General features: G+C 51.1%; 2 protein-coding genes across 2 annotated transcripts; both read right to left on the minus strand.

The window, feature by feature from the left end:
• Positions 1–699: 699 nt before the first annotated feature.
• On the minus strand, positions 700–8054 carry LOC114239362 (E3 SUMO-protein ligase ZBED1). The gene is made up of 4 exons (XM_089739781.1): positions 7478–8054; positions 3181–3356; positions 2838–2991; positions 700–2743 (listed from the first exon to the last, which is right to left on the minus strand). The coding sequence occupies exons 1-4, from the start codon at positions 8052–8054 to the stop codon at positions 1449–1451; spliced, it is 2202 nt and encodes a 733-aa protein (XP_089595907.1). The 3' UTR covers positions 700–1448.
• Positions 7993–12229, minus strand: LOC114252215 (uncharacterized). The gene has a single exon (XM_028186721.2). It carries the CDS (start codon positions 9539–9541, stop codon positions 8075–8077), a length of 1467 nt encoding a protein of 488 aa, XP_028042522.2. The 5' UTR covers positions 9542–12229; the 3' UTR covers positions 7993–8074.
• Between the last annotated feature and the right edge of the window lie 3136 nt (positions 12230–15365).

Below are 15365 nucleotides of genomic sequence, written 5' to 3' on the forward strand. Positions count from 1 at the left end.
CGCGGTACGGCGGCCCTACCAGGCCGCCCGGGCGATGCCGCTGGTGTTCCGGGATACCCCGCTGGGCCAGAACCAGCCTGCCGGGTCGGAACGCGATACACCGCCGACCGGGTTGCTCTTCCACAGTATGTTCGGCGACGACAGCGACGACGAAAATGCAGACCGCATCGCAGTCCGCAGTCTCCGACGCGCCGTCCCGTCCTCCTGGTGCCAGCGCTCTAGAGTGACGGTAGCGTGCGGCGCAGCCTCAACCCCCTTAGGTCGCCCCTTGACCATCACCGGGAGGAGACTGCCTCCTCCGGCCCCCGGCTCGGCGGCGGCGGCACGGCGCCGAGAGGGAGGAAGAGCTCTCCCTCTCCCGTTCCGCCGCTTCCTTCTGCGAGATGGTGGACTCGCAGAAGTCGAGCATCGCCTGCCAGGACTCGTCGCTGCCGAGCATCGTAGCCACGACGGTCGGAAGCGACAAGTCCGATCCTATTTTTGCAACGAGGACGCGGCGCTGCTCCGCGAAAGCGGGGCAGTACGCGAGCGTGTGCTCCGCTGTGTCCTCGTTGCAGCCACTGCAGTGGTGGCACTTCGGCGTCGGCTCCCTCCGGGCGATGAGGAGCAGTTAGCGACCGAAACAGCCGTGTCCCGTGAGCAGCTGCGTCGCTCGGAAGGTGAGACGTCCTCGGTCGCGATTCACCCAGTCAGGCGGATCGCCTCGAGCACGGCACGCCGAGATTGAAGCTTCCGCGCTCGAACTTCCGCCGCGCCGGGACGCAGCTCCCCCCTGGAGCGGACGCCACGCGTAATCCACAGCGAGCGCTTCCGTCTAGGGATGGCGATTCTTTCCAAAAAAGATCGATTTTTAAATCGATTCGAATCGTAACCTGATAAATCGATTCATAAAAAAATCGAGGTCTAAAAAATCGATTTCTAAAAAATCGTTTTTTTTTCAAATTTGTGTTTACAATGTAAATATAAATCCATTTTATGAAAAACAAAAATGATACCATAATAAACAATCTCTGGGATCTCTTATCAGTAAAATCAGGGATTTATTAGTTCAGGGAATTCGATAATTACAATTATTTTTATTACCATATCAAAATATCAGATCAGATATAAAAGAAGACATTTATTTTCTAAATGTATTTGTAACATTAAAAAGTTAAGAGAGTAGATAACAATAGCTTATAGTTCCCAATGCTTCATATCTAAGCTTTTTAAAAACAACAATTTGTCAAGTCTAATGGGATCCAAGCGGTTCCGCTCATCACTTGCGATGTTGCCGGCAATCGAAAAAAGGCGGTCACAGGGAACAGATGATCCTACGATACTCATATACATCACGGCTATTGAGTGAACATGGTGATAAATAGAGTTTTTTTGTTCTTGCCAATAAAGTATAGGATCATACTTTAGGTGCACAACTGCCTGTGATAAATAGTGTTTAAACTCTTCGTTTAAGCCTTGACTTTCCAGTGCAAGTGTATTACATGTTGCTTTTTGACAAGCAACTTATGAAAATCCCAAATTCCTTTTTCTAAATCAGTCCCTTCTATTGCGTTGAATTCTTCACTATTATTTTGTGGAAGTTGTTGCTGTGACTGAATATCTAAAATTAAAGTATTTATTCTATTTATTGCTCGAGAACAGGCTACATGGTCAGTAAAATGAATTTTTTTAAATCTAGGATCTAAAATTGTCGCAGCAGCTAACAAATGAACTTGTTCAATATTTCCAAATCTTTTCTTTAAACCGTCCATAATTAAAGTTCTTGATTTAGCTCCAATGTCAGTTGAAGTTTTCATCGTATTATATGTTCCTGTCAGACAAGATACGATTGGTATAATTTTACTGGCTGTAACATAGTCTTCTCCCGATATTTCTTTAGTTATTACTTCTAATGGTCTCAATATATTTATAAGATCATTTATAAATTCTAACTGCTGTGCAGTTAGCATTGTCGGTGCTTTAGGAAACTTGAGTAATATTGGCGCAATAATTTCAGATAACTCAACAAATCGTTCCAATTGATAAAAAACAGAATTCCATCGGGGACATACAGACTGAATCAGCCCCAAAGGCTTTGTTCGGTGATCTTGAGCTTTCTTTAAAGCGTCTGCAGCATTTGTATTATGCTTAAAATATGTAGTAATATCTTTGACAGCTGTTAGTAAATTCTTGGCTTCTTCCAGTCCATCCTTATTGTCAAATGGTTTTGATGCTACTAAGCTTAATGTATGGGCAAAACATGGCATGTGTTTATTTTTGCCATAAACATTTGTGACAGCTTTAACGATATTTGCGCCATTGTCCGTGATAAACGCTACCACTTTATTACTTGTAATGCCCCATTTTTCTGTCATTTTGGTAATTACTTCTGCTAAGCAGTCGGCATTATGTGGTTTTGTTAGAGCAGTTGCACCAAAAGTTATGCTCATTAATTTATTTTCATATATACAATGACCAGTTAAGCCTAAATAGCTTTGACTATTATGCGAGTCGGTCCAAACATCTGCAGTTAAAGACAGTGCTTCTACTTCTTGTATTTTTAATTTAAGTTGTGTCGAAAGAATGTCATATTTATCGTCAATCATGTGAGTGATTGTTGTTCTAGCTGGAACTTTATATAGTGGTGCTACTACTTTAATTAAATAATTAAATCCTGTTTTTTCCACAGTATTCAGAGGTAAGCCATCTTTTGCTATCATGAAGACTATTGCATTGGTTATTTGACCACGCTTAACACCATTATCTGAAAATTAATTAAAAAATCCTAATTATCGATCTTGTACGCATCTCACTTTCTTGAAAATGAATTCAAAAAAGATTTCGATTTCATGCCTTACCTCCGAATGATTTTATATTTGTTAAGCAAGAAGTCAATGTTTGCTGTTTTAAGACTGATGTAGAGGCAGTAGAAGAAGCCACACTTTCAGTATCCGAATTATCAACATTTTGCAAATCTGGAACTGGCACAATATCTAACGTCGTATCATCAACCTAAAAAAAGAAAACATAGTTATTTTGATTTATTGAACATTGATTTTTATTTTTTTCAAACTCAGTACATTGGAAAACAAAGAATGTGTCATAAAGAATACAGGTTTCACTGATTTGTTCATTTCCATCACCATTTTGTGCATTATCACATTTACCACCACCACTTTCACTCTTCTTTTTGAGACTTACGGTCTTAATTGTTGGATGGCGTCTTAATAAATGATTACGCAAGTTTGTTGTGTTTCCCTTAGTTTTTACTTCCTGGTGACAATATTTGCATGTGCCTTTTTTTTTTTTTTTTTCGGGTAGAGGGCCGAACCTCCTACGAGGTCCCCGCGCAAGAGGGGCGCGCGGGGTATGTGAGACTCAACGATCTGCATGGTGTTGTGAGCAGACCGCGGGCCCAAGGATTTTAGGACCCACCCACTAAACGACTCCCCTGCACTCTTACACCCGACGTCCGATCCCCTCCGAGGTCAGAACCCGGATGAGGTAGGGGGGCTACCGCGGTCAACACTACAACCAGACGGCTCACCCCAAGGACGCCCAGCCGACGGAGCCTTCGAGGCGAATCGAAGGCTCTGAAACGTCGGCCGTCTCGGTACGGCAGCCCGTCGGGCCGCCCAGACGGTGCCGCTGGTGTCCCGGAATACCCCGCTGGACCAGAACCAGCCTGCCGGGTCGGGACGCGATACACCGTCGACCGGTCGCTCTATTCACTCCACGGCAGCGCGCTAGAGTGCTGGTAGCGCGCCGCGCGGCCTCACCCCCTCAGGTCGCCCCTTGACCTTCACCGGGGGGAGGCCGCCACCTACAGGGGCCGGGACGTACGGGCGTATTCCCGCCTCCGGCCCCCGGCTCGACGGCGACGGATCGGTGCGGAAAGGGAAGAGCTCTCCCTCTCTCGCTCCGCCGCCTCCTTCTGCGAGATGGTGGACTCGCAGAAGTCGAGCATCGCCTTCCAGGACGCGTCGCTGCCGAGCATCGTAGCCACGACGCGCGGCAGCGAGAGGTCCTCTCCAATGACCGCGACGAGGGCGGCGCGTTGCTCGTCGAATCCAGAGCAACGCGCCAGCGTGTGTTCCGCTGTATCTTCCTCGTCGCGGTCCGCGCAGTGGTGGCACTGCGCCGTCGGTTCCCTTCCGGCTATCTTGTGCAAGTACCGGCCGAAACAACGGTAAGCATCTGCGTTAGCCGGAAGGTGAGGCATCCGCGGTCGCGGCCCACCCAGTCCGCGAGAACCGGGCGGACCGCCTCGACGGTTCGGAGGCCGGCCGACGGGTCCGCCAAGCGGCGAGACCACGCTTCCAGCACGGACCGCCGAGATTGGAGCCTCCGCGCTCGAACTACTCCTTCGCCGGGGCGCCCTTCCCCCCTAGAGCGAAGGTCGCTACGCCACCGGTAATCGGCAGCGAGCGCCTCCGCCTCCAGCTTCCAGGGTGGGGTCCCGGCGAGCAAGCACGCCGCCTCGAATGAGACGGTGCGGTATCCTCGGATCGCCCTGACCGCAATCGCGCGCTGCGGACGTCGCAGCGCCGCTACGTTCTTGCGGGTCAGGGCGTGGCATCATACGGGAGCCCCGTATAGTGCCATCGACCGCACCACCCCCATGTAGAGGCGGCGCGCCACCTGATCGGGACCCCCGACGTTTGGAAGCAGCCGGCTCAAAGAGCCGGCCGTCGCCATCAGTCGAGGGCCCAACTTCTCAAAGTGAGCGCGGAAGTTCCACCGACCGTCCAGTTCGAGGCCGAGGTACCGAAGACCGGTCACCCCGACCCCGACGCGGACGCCTCCGATCACGAGGTGGGCACCCAGAGGCGGCGCTCGTCCCGGCCCGTGAAATAACAGGGCCTGGGTTTTGTCGAGCGCCACCTCGAGCCCCAACCGTCGGATCCTAGTGACGACGTGTGCCACGCCTGCGCACGCCAGACGGGCAGACTCCCGGTAGTCCCTCCCCGGAGCCACGATCAACGTGTCGTCGGCGTAACAAATTACGCTCAGCCCGGGGAGGGGACCCCGAATGACGCCCCGCAGGACCCAGTCGTAGCCGATGTTCCACAGCAGGGGGCCCAGGATAGACCCCTGCGGAACACCGCGCTCGACCGGAAAGCGGTACATCGCCCCACCGTGTCCGATGCACTGGATCGACCTGCCCTCGAGGTAGGAGCCGATCAGTCGACGGAGGTATGCGGGGACGCCGTGATACTCCAGCGCCCCCGCGATCACCGACCAGGGCAGGGTGTTGAAAGCGTTCCTTACATCTAAGGATAACGCCATCGCCACCCCGCCCCGGGATACGGCTTCGTCGGAGAGGGCACGCACGCGCAAAATCGCGTCGATCGTCGAGCGGCCCTCTCTGAAGCCGTATTGCTCCGCCGAAAGATCGGGACCCGTCTCGGTCAGGTGCCGGACGATGCGGGCCGCGACGATCCTCTCGAGCATCTTGCCCGCTTCGTCCAGCAACACGATGGGGCGATATCCCGCAGGTGAGTCCGCGGGGCGCCCGTCCTTCCGCAGAAGGACCAGTCTGCCCGTCTTCCATTTCGACGGGAACCGTCCCGACTCGAGGCACGCTTCGAAAAGCCCCCCGAGCCGGTCCCCTAGGGCCTCGAAGGCCAAGCTCCAGACCCGGCCGTGAACGCCGTCAGGGCCGGGGGCCGCGTCCTTCGCTCTCATTCTGGACACGGCCGCATGGATCTCCGCCCCCGTGATAGGGGGCGGGGGCTCCTCGGCAGCGGGAACGCTGGGGCGACGCGGAGGCGTGCCCCACGTGGCGTCCATCTGGGGGGCTCAAAGTTCCCCCCCCGCTGCCGGCGGGAAAAGCGCTGAAACTATTTCCCGCAGCTGCCGAGGCTGGAGCCGCTCGGTCACCGGGAGCGCCCACGGCTGCAGTTTCCTGCGAACCATCTTGTATGGGCGCCCCCTGGGATCTTCATCGAGCGACTCCAGGAGAGTCTTCATGCTCTGCTTCTTGGCCTCGCCGATGGCCAGCTGCAGCGCCGTCTGCTTTTGACGACAGTCAGCGTGCAGCTGGGCCGCCGTCTCCGCGAACGCAGCGTCGCGACGACGGCGGCGGCGGTGGCGTGCGCTCCGGCGGCGCGCCCTCACGCACTCCTCTCGGAGTCTTGCGATCTCGGGCGACCACCAGAACGCACCCCCACGTGGTGCTCGGGGGCCGACCCGGGGCATGGCGGCATCGCAAATGTTTGCCATGGTGCCCCGGAACCAGTCGACCTCCGCATCCACGTCCGCGAGCCGCGCGGGTTTTGGCGCCCCTCCAGCAACAGCGGCCGCCTCCATCAGCAACTCCTTGTTCATCCGTTTCAAGGCCCACCTGGGGAACGAACGGGGCGCACCTTGCGGGAGCTCCTCCTCGCCGCGGGCGCCCGCGGCTGACGACGACGACAAGGAGGAGGCAGAGAGCTCAAATCGGACGTATCTGTGGTCCGAGAGCGTCTCCGCCCCCTCCAGTACGCGCCAGCCGCGGGTGCGGCGCACGGCGGACGGGGACGCGAACGTCACGTCCACGTGAGATTGCCCGTTCCACCGCACGCAAGTCGCGACCGTGCCTCTGTTTAGGAGACAGAGGCCGGTCGCGATCGCCCACTCCGAAAGGGCCTCGCCTCGCGAATCCGTGCGGGGGGAGCCCCAAGCCGTACACTTGGCATTGAGGTCCCCCGCGACGATGACTGGGCGGGACCCGAGGCGGTGTAAAAGCGCCTCGAGCCCGCCCAGAAACCGTTCGAATTCAGCGAGGCTCCTGTTCGGAGAAAAGTACGCCCCGATCACGACGGTCCCGTCGATCCTAGCCGCGACGTACCCGGGTCCCCTGGCCACCATATCCAAGGGGGGTAACGCCGCGGACTGTCTTAGTACGATGGCCACGGAGCCGTCGACGTCCCCCATCCAGCAGTCCTGGTCGGTGGGGACGAAGTACGGCTCCGCGGCGACAGCGACGTCGATTGACCACTCCGCCATGGTGTGGACGAGGAGATCCTGTGCCCTGGCGGAGTGGTTCAAATTGCACTGGAGGAAGCGGTGGACGCAACCCATTACGAGGCTACGTCCATCGCTCCCTCGTCTGTCCCGCCCTGCGGCTCGACAATAGCCGCGGCGGGAACTGACTCGCCGGCTGCCCTTGTTGCAGCCGGCCTCTCCTTCTTTTTATTTTTCTTTCCGCCCCTCCTCGTTTTGGTAGAGGAGGGGGCGGATTTACACGCCGGGCCCCCGGCCCGGTGGTCGGCCTTCCTTTTAGCCGCGTCGCACAAGACGCAGTGCGGCGCGGCTGTGGTGCAGGAGGCTGCCTTGTGCCCCGGTTGGCCGCAGCGGAAACACAAGCCGCTGCGGTCCACGGTCGAGGGGCACTTGGCGAGGCCGTGGCCGGTGCCGAAGCACCGAAGACAACGCCACGGCCTGCTCTCCTGCAGTTGCACGTGGGCCACTACCCAGCCCACGCGCAGCCATCCTGGGCTGTCCGAAGGCCGACCCTGTGGAGGGGTGGCCAGGAGGTTCGCCGTTGCGATGGGGCAACGCGCCCACGCCGTCCGGGTTCCGGAGTACGTCGCCCGGAGCTCCCCGACTTTGACGTCGGCGAGGGCGCAGTTGCCTTGCGACGCGATGGCCGCGGCGACCTCCTCCTTCGTGGCGCACTCGTCGAGGCCCGTAATCTTCACCTCCGCCATATTTACGGGCCGCGCGATGCGCACCACCTTGGGGTCCGGCAGGATCTCCCTCAGCCGGGCCGCCAATTTTTCGGCCGCGGCGTTAGTGTTTGGGCCGGGGCATTCTAGGAGACGGGCCCCGTTGGCCGTCTGCCGGACCTTGATGCCCCCCTCCACGCCGAGGGCGTCCACATTTACGCCGCCGCGCGCCTGGGTCATCACCTCATGGTAGGTGATGCCCTTTTCTTTGCCGGCCGGCAGCAGCTCCACTACCACTGCAGCCGACCGCGGGGCGCGCGGCCTCCTTCGTCCATTTCGGCCCCTCGGCTCCGCTCGACCCTCTTGGCGGGGAGCGGTGGCCGCAGGGGCGGGCTTGGGGCGCGGCGCAGGAGGCGCCGCCATTTTCTTAGGCCAACGCCGCACTACCGTCGTCCAGGCCTCATCCATGTTTGCTGGGGCCGGGGGCAGTGGGCGGGGCTGGGGAGTCGGTGCCGGTTTGGCGGCGTTGACGCCCCCCTTCTTTTTATTCCGACTCCTGCCGGGCCCCACCTTCGCAGGCTGGACGGGGCAGGAGCGGCCTTCTGGGTCTTGGGCTGGCCGGTGATAGGTGCCCTTGAGGGGGCGGGTTTTGGTGCCCCCATATCCTTTGCCGATGATCCGGGTTTGGCCGGAGCAGCAGCCGAAGCGGCCGAACGTGCCGCTGGTGTCGCATCCTTTTTGGGACCGCCAGATGTTTTTGCGGCCATTTTCTTTCGGGGTGCCGGTATGGGGGCAGCGCCTTTCGCCTCGTGAGCGAGGGGCGGCCTCGCACGCTCCACCTTGGAGCGGCGTGCCTCCAAGATTAAGAGGCGCCGCCTCAGCTCTTCGGCCTCGCTTTCATCTTCCACTTCGGGCGGAGGGGGAACGGGGGCCGAGCTGCGCTGCTGCTCTATCAGGTCATTGACCAGCGTGCGCAGCTCTGCCATGTCAACCTTGATTTGACCGTTTTCAGCTCGCAGGTGGCCGTTCTCTTCGCTCACCTGCGCAAAGCGGGCGTGCATAAGGTCCAGCTCCCGCCGCAGGTCCGCGTTCTCCTTGTCCGTCGTGCGCTCCACCACCTCCACCAATATCTCCTCCATCGAGGTGGCTGAAGATTTGAGGGCCCGTAGGCAGTCACCCCTTAAGCCCGCGCTCGACTTCGTCGCCACCGCGGACACAAGTTTTTTAATAATGTTTAATCTACGGAGAGGGTCATAGGGACCCACCTCCGTCAGGGAGCGCTCTAGTCGCTCGACCTCTCCCACCTCTGTCCCATTCGGTGCCTTTCGGCAGGCGGCCCTGGACTGCGCCAAGGAGGCAGCATCCAGTCCGCGGGAAGAAACGTCACAATTAGTGGCGAGCGACGCCGCAGCAGTCGCCGGCCCTTCCGCCAACGCCATATATTTGGCGCTGGCAGGCTCACCCTCCGAGGAGTCAGACGGAGCGGAGGACGCCGGCCGTCGAGCCGACTTCCGCTTCCGCCGAGTCCGTTGCCGAACATTATCGGCGAACAGAGCCGGAGTCTCCCTCCCACTGGACGCGTCGCCCCTCGCGGAGCTTCGCGCCGAGTGCAGGGAAATCAGGCTGTCACAGCGCTCCAGTAACACGGTGGGAACTCGGTCCCTTACGCGACCCGTGCCGTCGCCCCCTTCGTCTTGACAAAGTTTGCCCCCCCCAGAAACGGTGGGGCAGCGTGCGGCCGATCGCTCGACCGCACGGAGGGATTCTCCCCCCGCAGAGCGGGAGGTACCCTCCTGGGGTAATAATTCTTTAACTGTTGCCATTTTCATTTTTCCTTTTTGATTAACCAGGGGTCGGTCCCCTGGGATCTGGTTGGTACCCTTGGGACTGGACTCCCTCCAGCCATTCATCCCATCGCCGGGCACCAGAGCTTAGGATTGGGGCATTTTTTAAAGAGGTTTACGTCCTCGCGGCCCCGTGCCTCGCGGCAGCAGCCCCCGTCCCCCACGCGGTGAGGATTACGGGTTGGCCGGCGGCCCGCCGAGTGCAACGAGCAACACGACAGACCACCGCCCGACGCTCAAGAGAGCAACTACGACGAAGCCACGCCGGTATACCGGTACCCCCCTCTGGAGGGCGTGCCCCTGTAGCCGAAGCCGGGGACATGGCGACCAGCGGCCGGAAGATGCGTAAGCAACGCAGGCTCACTTCTCCATCGAAGGGCAGGCCAAAAGTGGCCCACCATCACCCATGGGTTAGGTCCGAAACGGGTCGGACGTCACCCGAAAAAACAAAAAGGGGAAGAAGGGGAAGAGAGAGGGAGCCCGAGCGTCTCCAGGAGGAACACCCTTCAGCGAGTGAAGGGCGTGGAGAGCCCGCAACTCCCCCTGCTGGTTTTGGTCCGCGTCATCCTATCTCTTTCGTTGCAAAGCCTAACTAGGCTACCCTACTCCTACACCTAGCCTACCTACCTAACACCTAGAAATCCTTGCAACGAAAAAGATCGGACGATACCCCTGGGAGTGGGACTGTTCCCAGAGGATCCCGTTATCCGCCACCTACGGACGCGCCCGGTGGAAGTCCAGCAAAACTCCCCCACAGACGGAGCACCCGGCCACGCAGAGTGCGCGCCGGGGGGCCCGCCCAGGTCCCTCGGGATTTGCATGTGCCTCCTAATTCTTTTTTTATGAAATGATTCCATATATCACTTTTACCCGACATGCTAAAAAAAAATTTGTTCCTCATTAAACTTGTAAAACAACAAAATTTTTAGCAAGTAGTTACTATCTTCAAGTAATATTCAAAGTAAAGTTAAAATCCTGTCAGCATCAATTCTTTCAATATAAAAAAATAGTTTAACATTTCATGCATAAAAAATTAACATTTACGGCACGCAGGTTTCTTTCTGCTTAAACTGATTTCACTTAATTAAGGTAAAATTGGAGTAAAATCGGCAGTTGATTAAAAAAAAAAAACGAGAGCTTTATTATTTTTTATGTAAACAAAATAAACAATTTGAGGTTATACAGATGAATGGACACCAAGTAATAGTAAAATATGAACACTTTATTAATTAAGAATTCCACCTAGTTATTTCAATGCTCATAATTGATTATTCATATGTAAACTAATTTAAATGACTTAGATACACGATTAGATTTAATAATAGCAACTAATAGAACAAACTTAAAAAAATAGCATCAAAGTAAAAAATAAAAAGCGTTATACTTACTCTCAATTGATTATTATTCCGTAAAAAACACTACATAGAAATAAATATTTATTTCACAGTATGTATATTACAACAATCAGCCAATCAAGGCATATATATAAACAAATGAATGAATAATAACAAGACAAAACAATGACGCAATATCAATCAACAAAGTCAAAGGTTTCCAACGTATCTTTTTTTTACTAAAGAGAAGCGACGAAAACTAAACATACCGCCATCTCGCGAGTTTTTAAGTAATTAAACATTTAACTGGCAATGCCGTAATATTGTGAGTACATTCAGCTAATTCTAAATATTTTTTTTTTTTTACCAAAACGGAAAAAATCGAAAGTCGATTTTCAAGGGTAAAATATCGATTCACTGAATCGATTCAGTACGACATATCGATTTAAAAAATCGATTTATTTGGTCCGAGAAATCGATTCTTCGATTAATCGATTTGAGATGGCCATCCCTACTTCCGCCTCCAAGTCTCAGGGAGGCGTCCCGGCGATATTTGTAGCTGTCATAAGGGGGGGTTGTGCCGTAATCGCCACGCTTGGCAGGCGGGTTGGCGATCGCAGTACTCTGTACCTTGCACCGGTAATGCTGCTGCCCCTTACCGGCCAGGAGATTTCCGCACCGAGCGGTTTTTGTTGATGGTTATTCCGCCATCTATCAATCAGCAGGGTGTACCACGTGCAGGTAGGGTTGGTGTTAATTTGCCCCATTACATCCCCATTGCATTTACCACGGTTCGCACATTTGGCTGTCGAGCGTTCGGGTGTCTTCCCTGTACATACGTACAGCTGCACTCGCGTTTTCTCCACTCAAAAAGTACGCACGAAGCATAGCTACATACTCCCGTGATGTGAACTGATAAGCCATCGTATCAGGGAAAACTTAAACAAACAACTGTTGCAACGAAAAAAAAAGCATGCGGACAACACTTCCGCTTACAATTTAGTACTGTTTTTTGTTGCGTCGGGGCGCGGCGCGGGCGCAGAGGGACAAGGGGTGGCGGGCTTCGACTTGAGTTTCCCGGAATTTATCAATGGAGCAGCGCCCCGTAGGTACTCAAACCCTGCCGCACGTACCTACTATCGGTCATTGATTTAGTAATTTAGCATTTACCAATTATTACGTATTTTTGTGGACAGTTTTGAGACTTAGTGTTTTTTATTTTGTAACTAGCGACCCGCCCTCGCTTCGCTTCGGAAACATTAAAACACATGAAACCAAAAAATAAAAAAAAAATAAAAAAAAAGTAGCCTATGTTCATCAGGGACAATGTCGGCTTGTAATGGAAAAAGAATTTTTCAAATCGGTCCAGTAGTTTCGGAGCCTATTCGAAACAAACAAACAAACAAATATTTCCTCTTTATAATATTATTATATTATATATATTATATATTATATAAGTATAAGTATATTAAGTATAGACTACACAAATATGATTAGTTAAAAATACTTAGAGCCCAGTTTTTTGTACTAATTTAATAATAGTGGTGTATATTAATCTGATTACACATACTAATTTTAGTAAATTTCATATTTTTTCTATCAGATATCACAAAACAAAATCCACTTACAACTTCGAAAAATGACTTGATCGCAACACCCGACACATGTGTACACAGTCATTCTGTGCAATTTGGGTGGGCAAATCCTGCATGCCTTTCTTTTGCCTTGACTAGTTTCACGACTTTGGACATCTTCTTCGACCATATCGTCACCCAGAATTTGCTTTATCATGAATCGTAACTCCCTCGGTAATTGACTGCAGACTACGCGTCTCTGAATATGGGGGAGAACTAGCGAACGAGCTAAAGTCTTTAGGAAATCTCCTCTTTCTATAATCTTAGGTAGGTGCATGTTATGCAGTATATGAGCGTTCATGCTGCTCAAATCCAAAATCCGGTAAAATAGCACCATTGGCCATCTTCTGGTTCGGCGGCTGCTGGAATAAATGGAACATTTCTTGTCTGCTTCGTCGACACCTCCTTTAGTTGCGTTATAATAAAGAATGATTTCAGGCTTTTTAGTATCCTCGTCAACTTCGTTAGTATGATGCATTGCGGACACGAGTATCACAGCTCTATTCTTCTTAGGCACGTATGAGCATATAGTTTTCTTATTCGTAAAACCAAATAAAGTAGACTGGATTTCTCGTTTTTTTTTGCAGTTTGAATTCGCTAGGTATTTCGCGTTAGTTTTTTTTTCATAGTACCCACGTAAGTGAGCTTCCGTTCTGAAAGTTTATCAACAAGTTCTATAGAAGAGAACCAGTTATCAGCAGTCACATTGCGGTTACTTCCTTCGATTGGCTGTATCAACCGCAGGACACACTGAGTAGGCACGAGAAGTTTTTCATTTTGGGTGGTCAATCCTTCACCATCTGACCCTTTCCCGGTATAAACATACCCATTATAAAAGTAGGAACTTTTTGCATCACATAAGGCTCTTATGACCAGTCCGTATTTACCTGGTTTCTTCGGCATGTATGAAATCATATGACTTCTTCCACGAAACTTGACTAACATCTCATCCACGGTGACGCATTCGCTCAATTCATATAATTGTTGAGAATTATTGACAAACTTGTTAAATATGAAAGATATAGCAGCTAGTCTGTCATTTCGTTTCCTTTCGAAGCGATCATTTAGATTATCGAATCGTAGACACAGTAGCAAAACAAGAAATCTATTTTCTGACACACAACATCTAAAAATCTCGCAACCTGTACCATCTCGAGCAAATAAACAACTTGAGCGTTCATGATTAGATTTCAAGACAGCTGAATATAGTAAAAGACCTAAAAAGCCTTTAGCTCAATCATATCTATGTCTTTCAGTTCAGGTTTATTCTGACGAGCAAACTTTATCTTGTAACTGGAGATTTTATTATTTGTCCAGGTCAAAATTTTATGTTTATCATATTTTTATCATATATTTTTTTTAATTTTATTTTTATATTTTTTTTGATGGCTCAACTGAACTTGTTTTCGGACGTTGACGCTTATTACTGTTTTCTGCCATTCTGAACTACAAAGTATCAAAATAAAAAGAAATAGTTAAAAAAATATTTTGCATGGCAACTAGGGACATGAAACCTGACAGGCTACGTCCGATTTTTCGATGAGTGTTACTCACGTGTTATACGACCGACAACACGTCTGCCTGCTTCCGTGGTCTGTTTACTACTATAGCAAAGGCTACTGAGACTCGGAGTCGCGGCGAGCGGGGGGAGTGGCGAATTCTAAGAATTCGCAAAAAGCGCGACGCCTGTGAGACTCCATGTCACTGGTTAAAGGTTAGGGAAAGTATAGAAATCATTAGGGCTTAGGTCGGGGCTGTACAGCGGATGGTCTAATAATTCTATGTTTTCTTGCTCTAAAAACACTTTTGTTCTGTGCGCGGTGTGAGAACTCGCATTGTCGTGATGGAGGATGATGCGGCGGTTGCAGTTCTCTTTACGGAGTTCAGAAACGACCTGTGGCAAACAAATGCTAGCATAACATTCTGCATTAACCGTTCTTTGTCCCTCAAGAGGAATAGTCGTAACATGGCCGGTTTTGGAGACAAACGTGGCCACCATTTTTTTTGCAACACTCCGTGAACGAACAATTTTTGTTAGCTTTAACTCATTTTCGAACACCCAAACTCGTGACTGGTTTTTGTTTCGGGTTCGTACGCGTATATCCAGGATTCGTCACCTGATACAATGTTGTATACAGCATTTGAGGATCCTGCGTGGAATCTTTCGAGAGTTCTGACGCACCAAGTAACGCGAGCCGCTTTTTGCTCTTCACAGAGCGAATGCGGTATCCATCGGGAAAACAACTTTTTTACACCTAATTGTTCATGCAAGATTAATAATAATAATAATAATAACACTTTATTTAACACCATATGTACAGAGTGAGCAAATAAAACAAATAATAGTCGGTGACATAAATTGGTGGCCTTATCGTTTATACGGGCGCGTAATATAGATTAAGCATAGAATAAGTTACATGTATCGATAGGGATTACGACATATAGTTAAGTATAAGGCATTAGTATATACATTTAGTAAATAAATAGATATAACGACAAAACCGAGCCGATCATAATAATAATAATAACTCTTTATTTATATAACACCTTAATATAAGGTAACAGTAAAGTAATAAAACAAAAGTCGGTATATAAATCGGCGGCCTTATCGCTGAAAGCGATCTCTTCCAGGCAACCTTGCAGGGAGAGGAATAAGTGGACTGGACGGTGCTATATCATAATAAACTTACATAAAAATATATACATAAATACACATGTGAAAAATAAATACAATATAAGATAGACTTACATACGATTAAATACAAATAAATACTAAAAATATGCAATTAAATACAAAATAAGTAGCAACTTGTACAGTTATATTGTAAGAGCCATATTATTGTGCAAGGTAGTGCGATTTTAATCTGAATTTGAAAATTTCCGGCGAGGTCGATTGTTTGATGCTTATGGGTAGTGCATTCC

This window comes from Bombyx mandarina, chromosome A1 (assembly GCF_030267445.1).
Source record: "Bombyx mandarina strain Sakado chromosome A1, ASM3026744v2".
Classification (NCBI taxonomy): Eukaryota; Metazoa; Arthropoda; class Insecta; order Lepidoptera; family Bombycidae; genus Bombyx; species Bombyx mandarina.

What these genes read in the sequence shown, in the direction of transcription:
- LOC114239362 (XM_089739781.1), bottom strand. Translation starts at nt 8,054, where the DNA reads ATGGCGGCGCCTCCTGCGCCGCGCCCCAAGCCCGCCCCTGCGGCCACC. An exon ending in GCCATCCAACAATTAAGACC is followed by an intron (nt 2,992 to 3,180) that starts GTAAGTCTCAAA and finishes TTCTTTTTTTAG; the next exon opens with GTTGATGATACGACGTTAGA. An exon ending in AAATATAAAATCATTCGGAG is followed by an intron (nt 2,744 to 2,837) that starts GTAAGGCATGAA and finishes ATTAATTTTCAG; the next exon opens with ATAATGGTGTTAAGCGTGGT.
- LOC114252215 (XM_028186721.2), bottom strand. Translation starts at nt 9,541, where the DNA reads ATGAATGGCTGGAGGGAGTCCAGTCCCAAGGGTACCAACCAGATCCCA.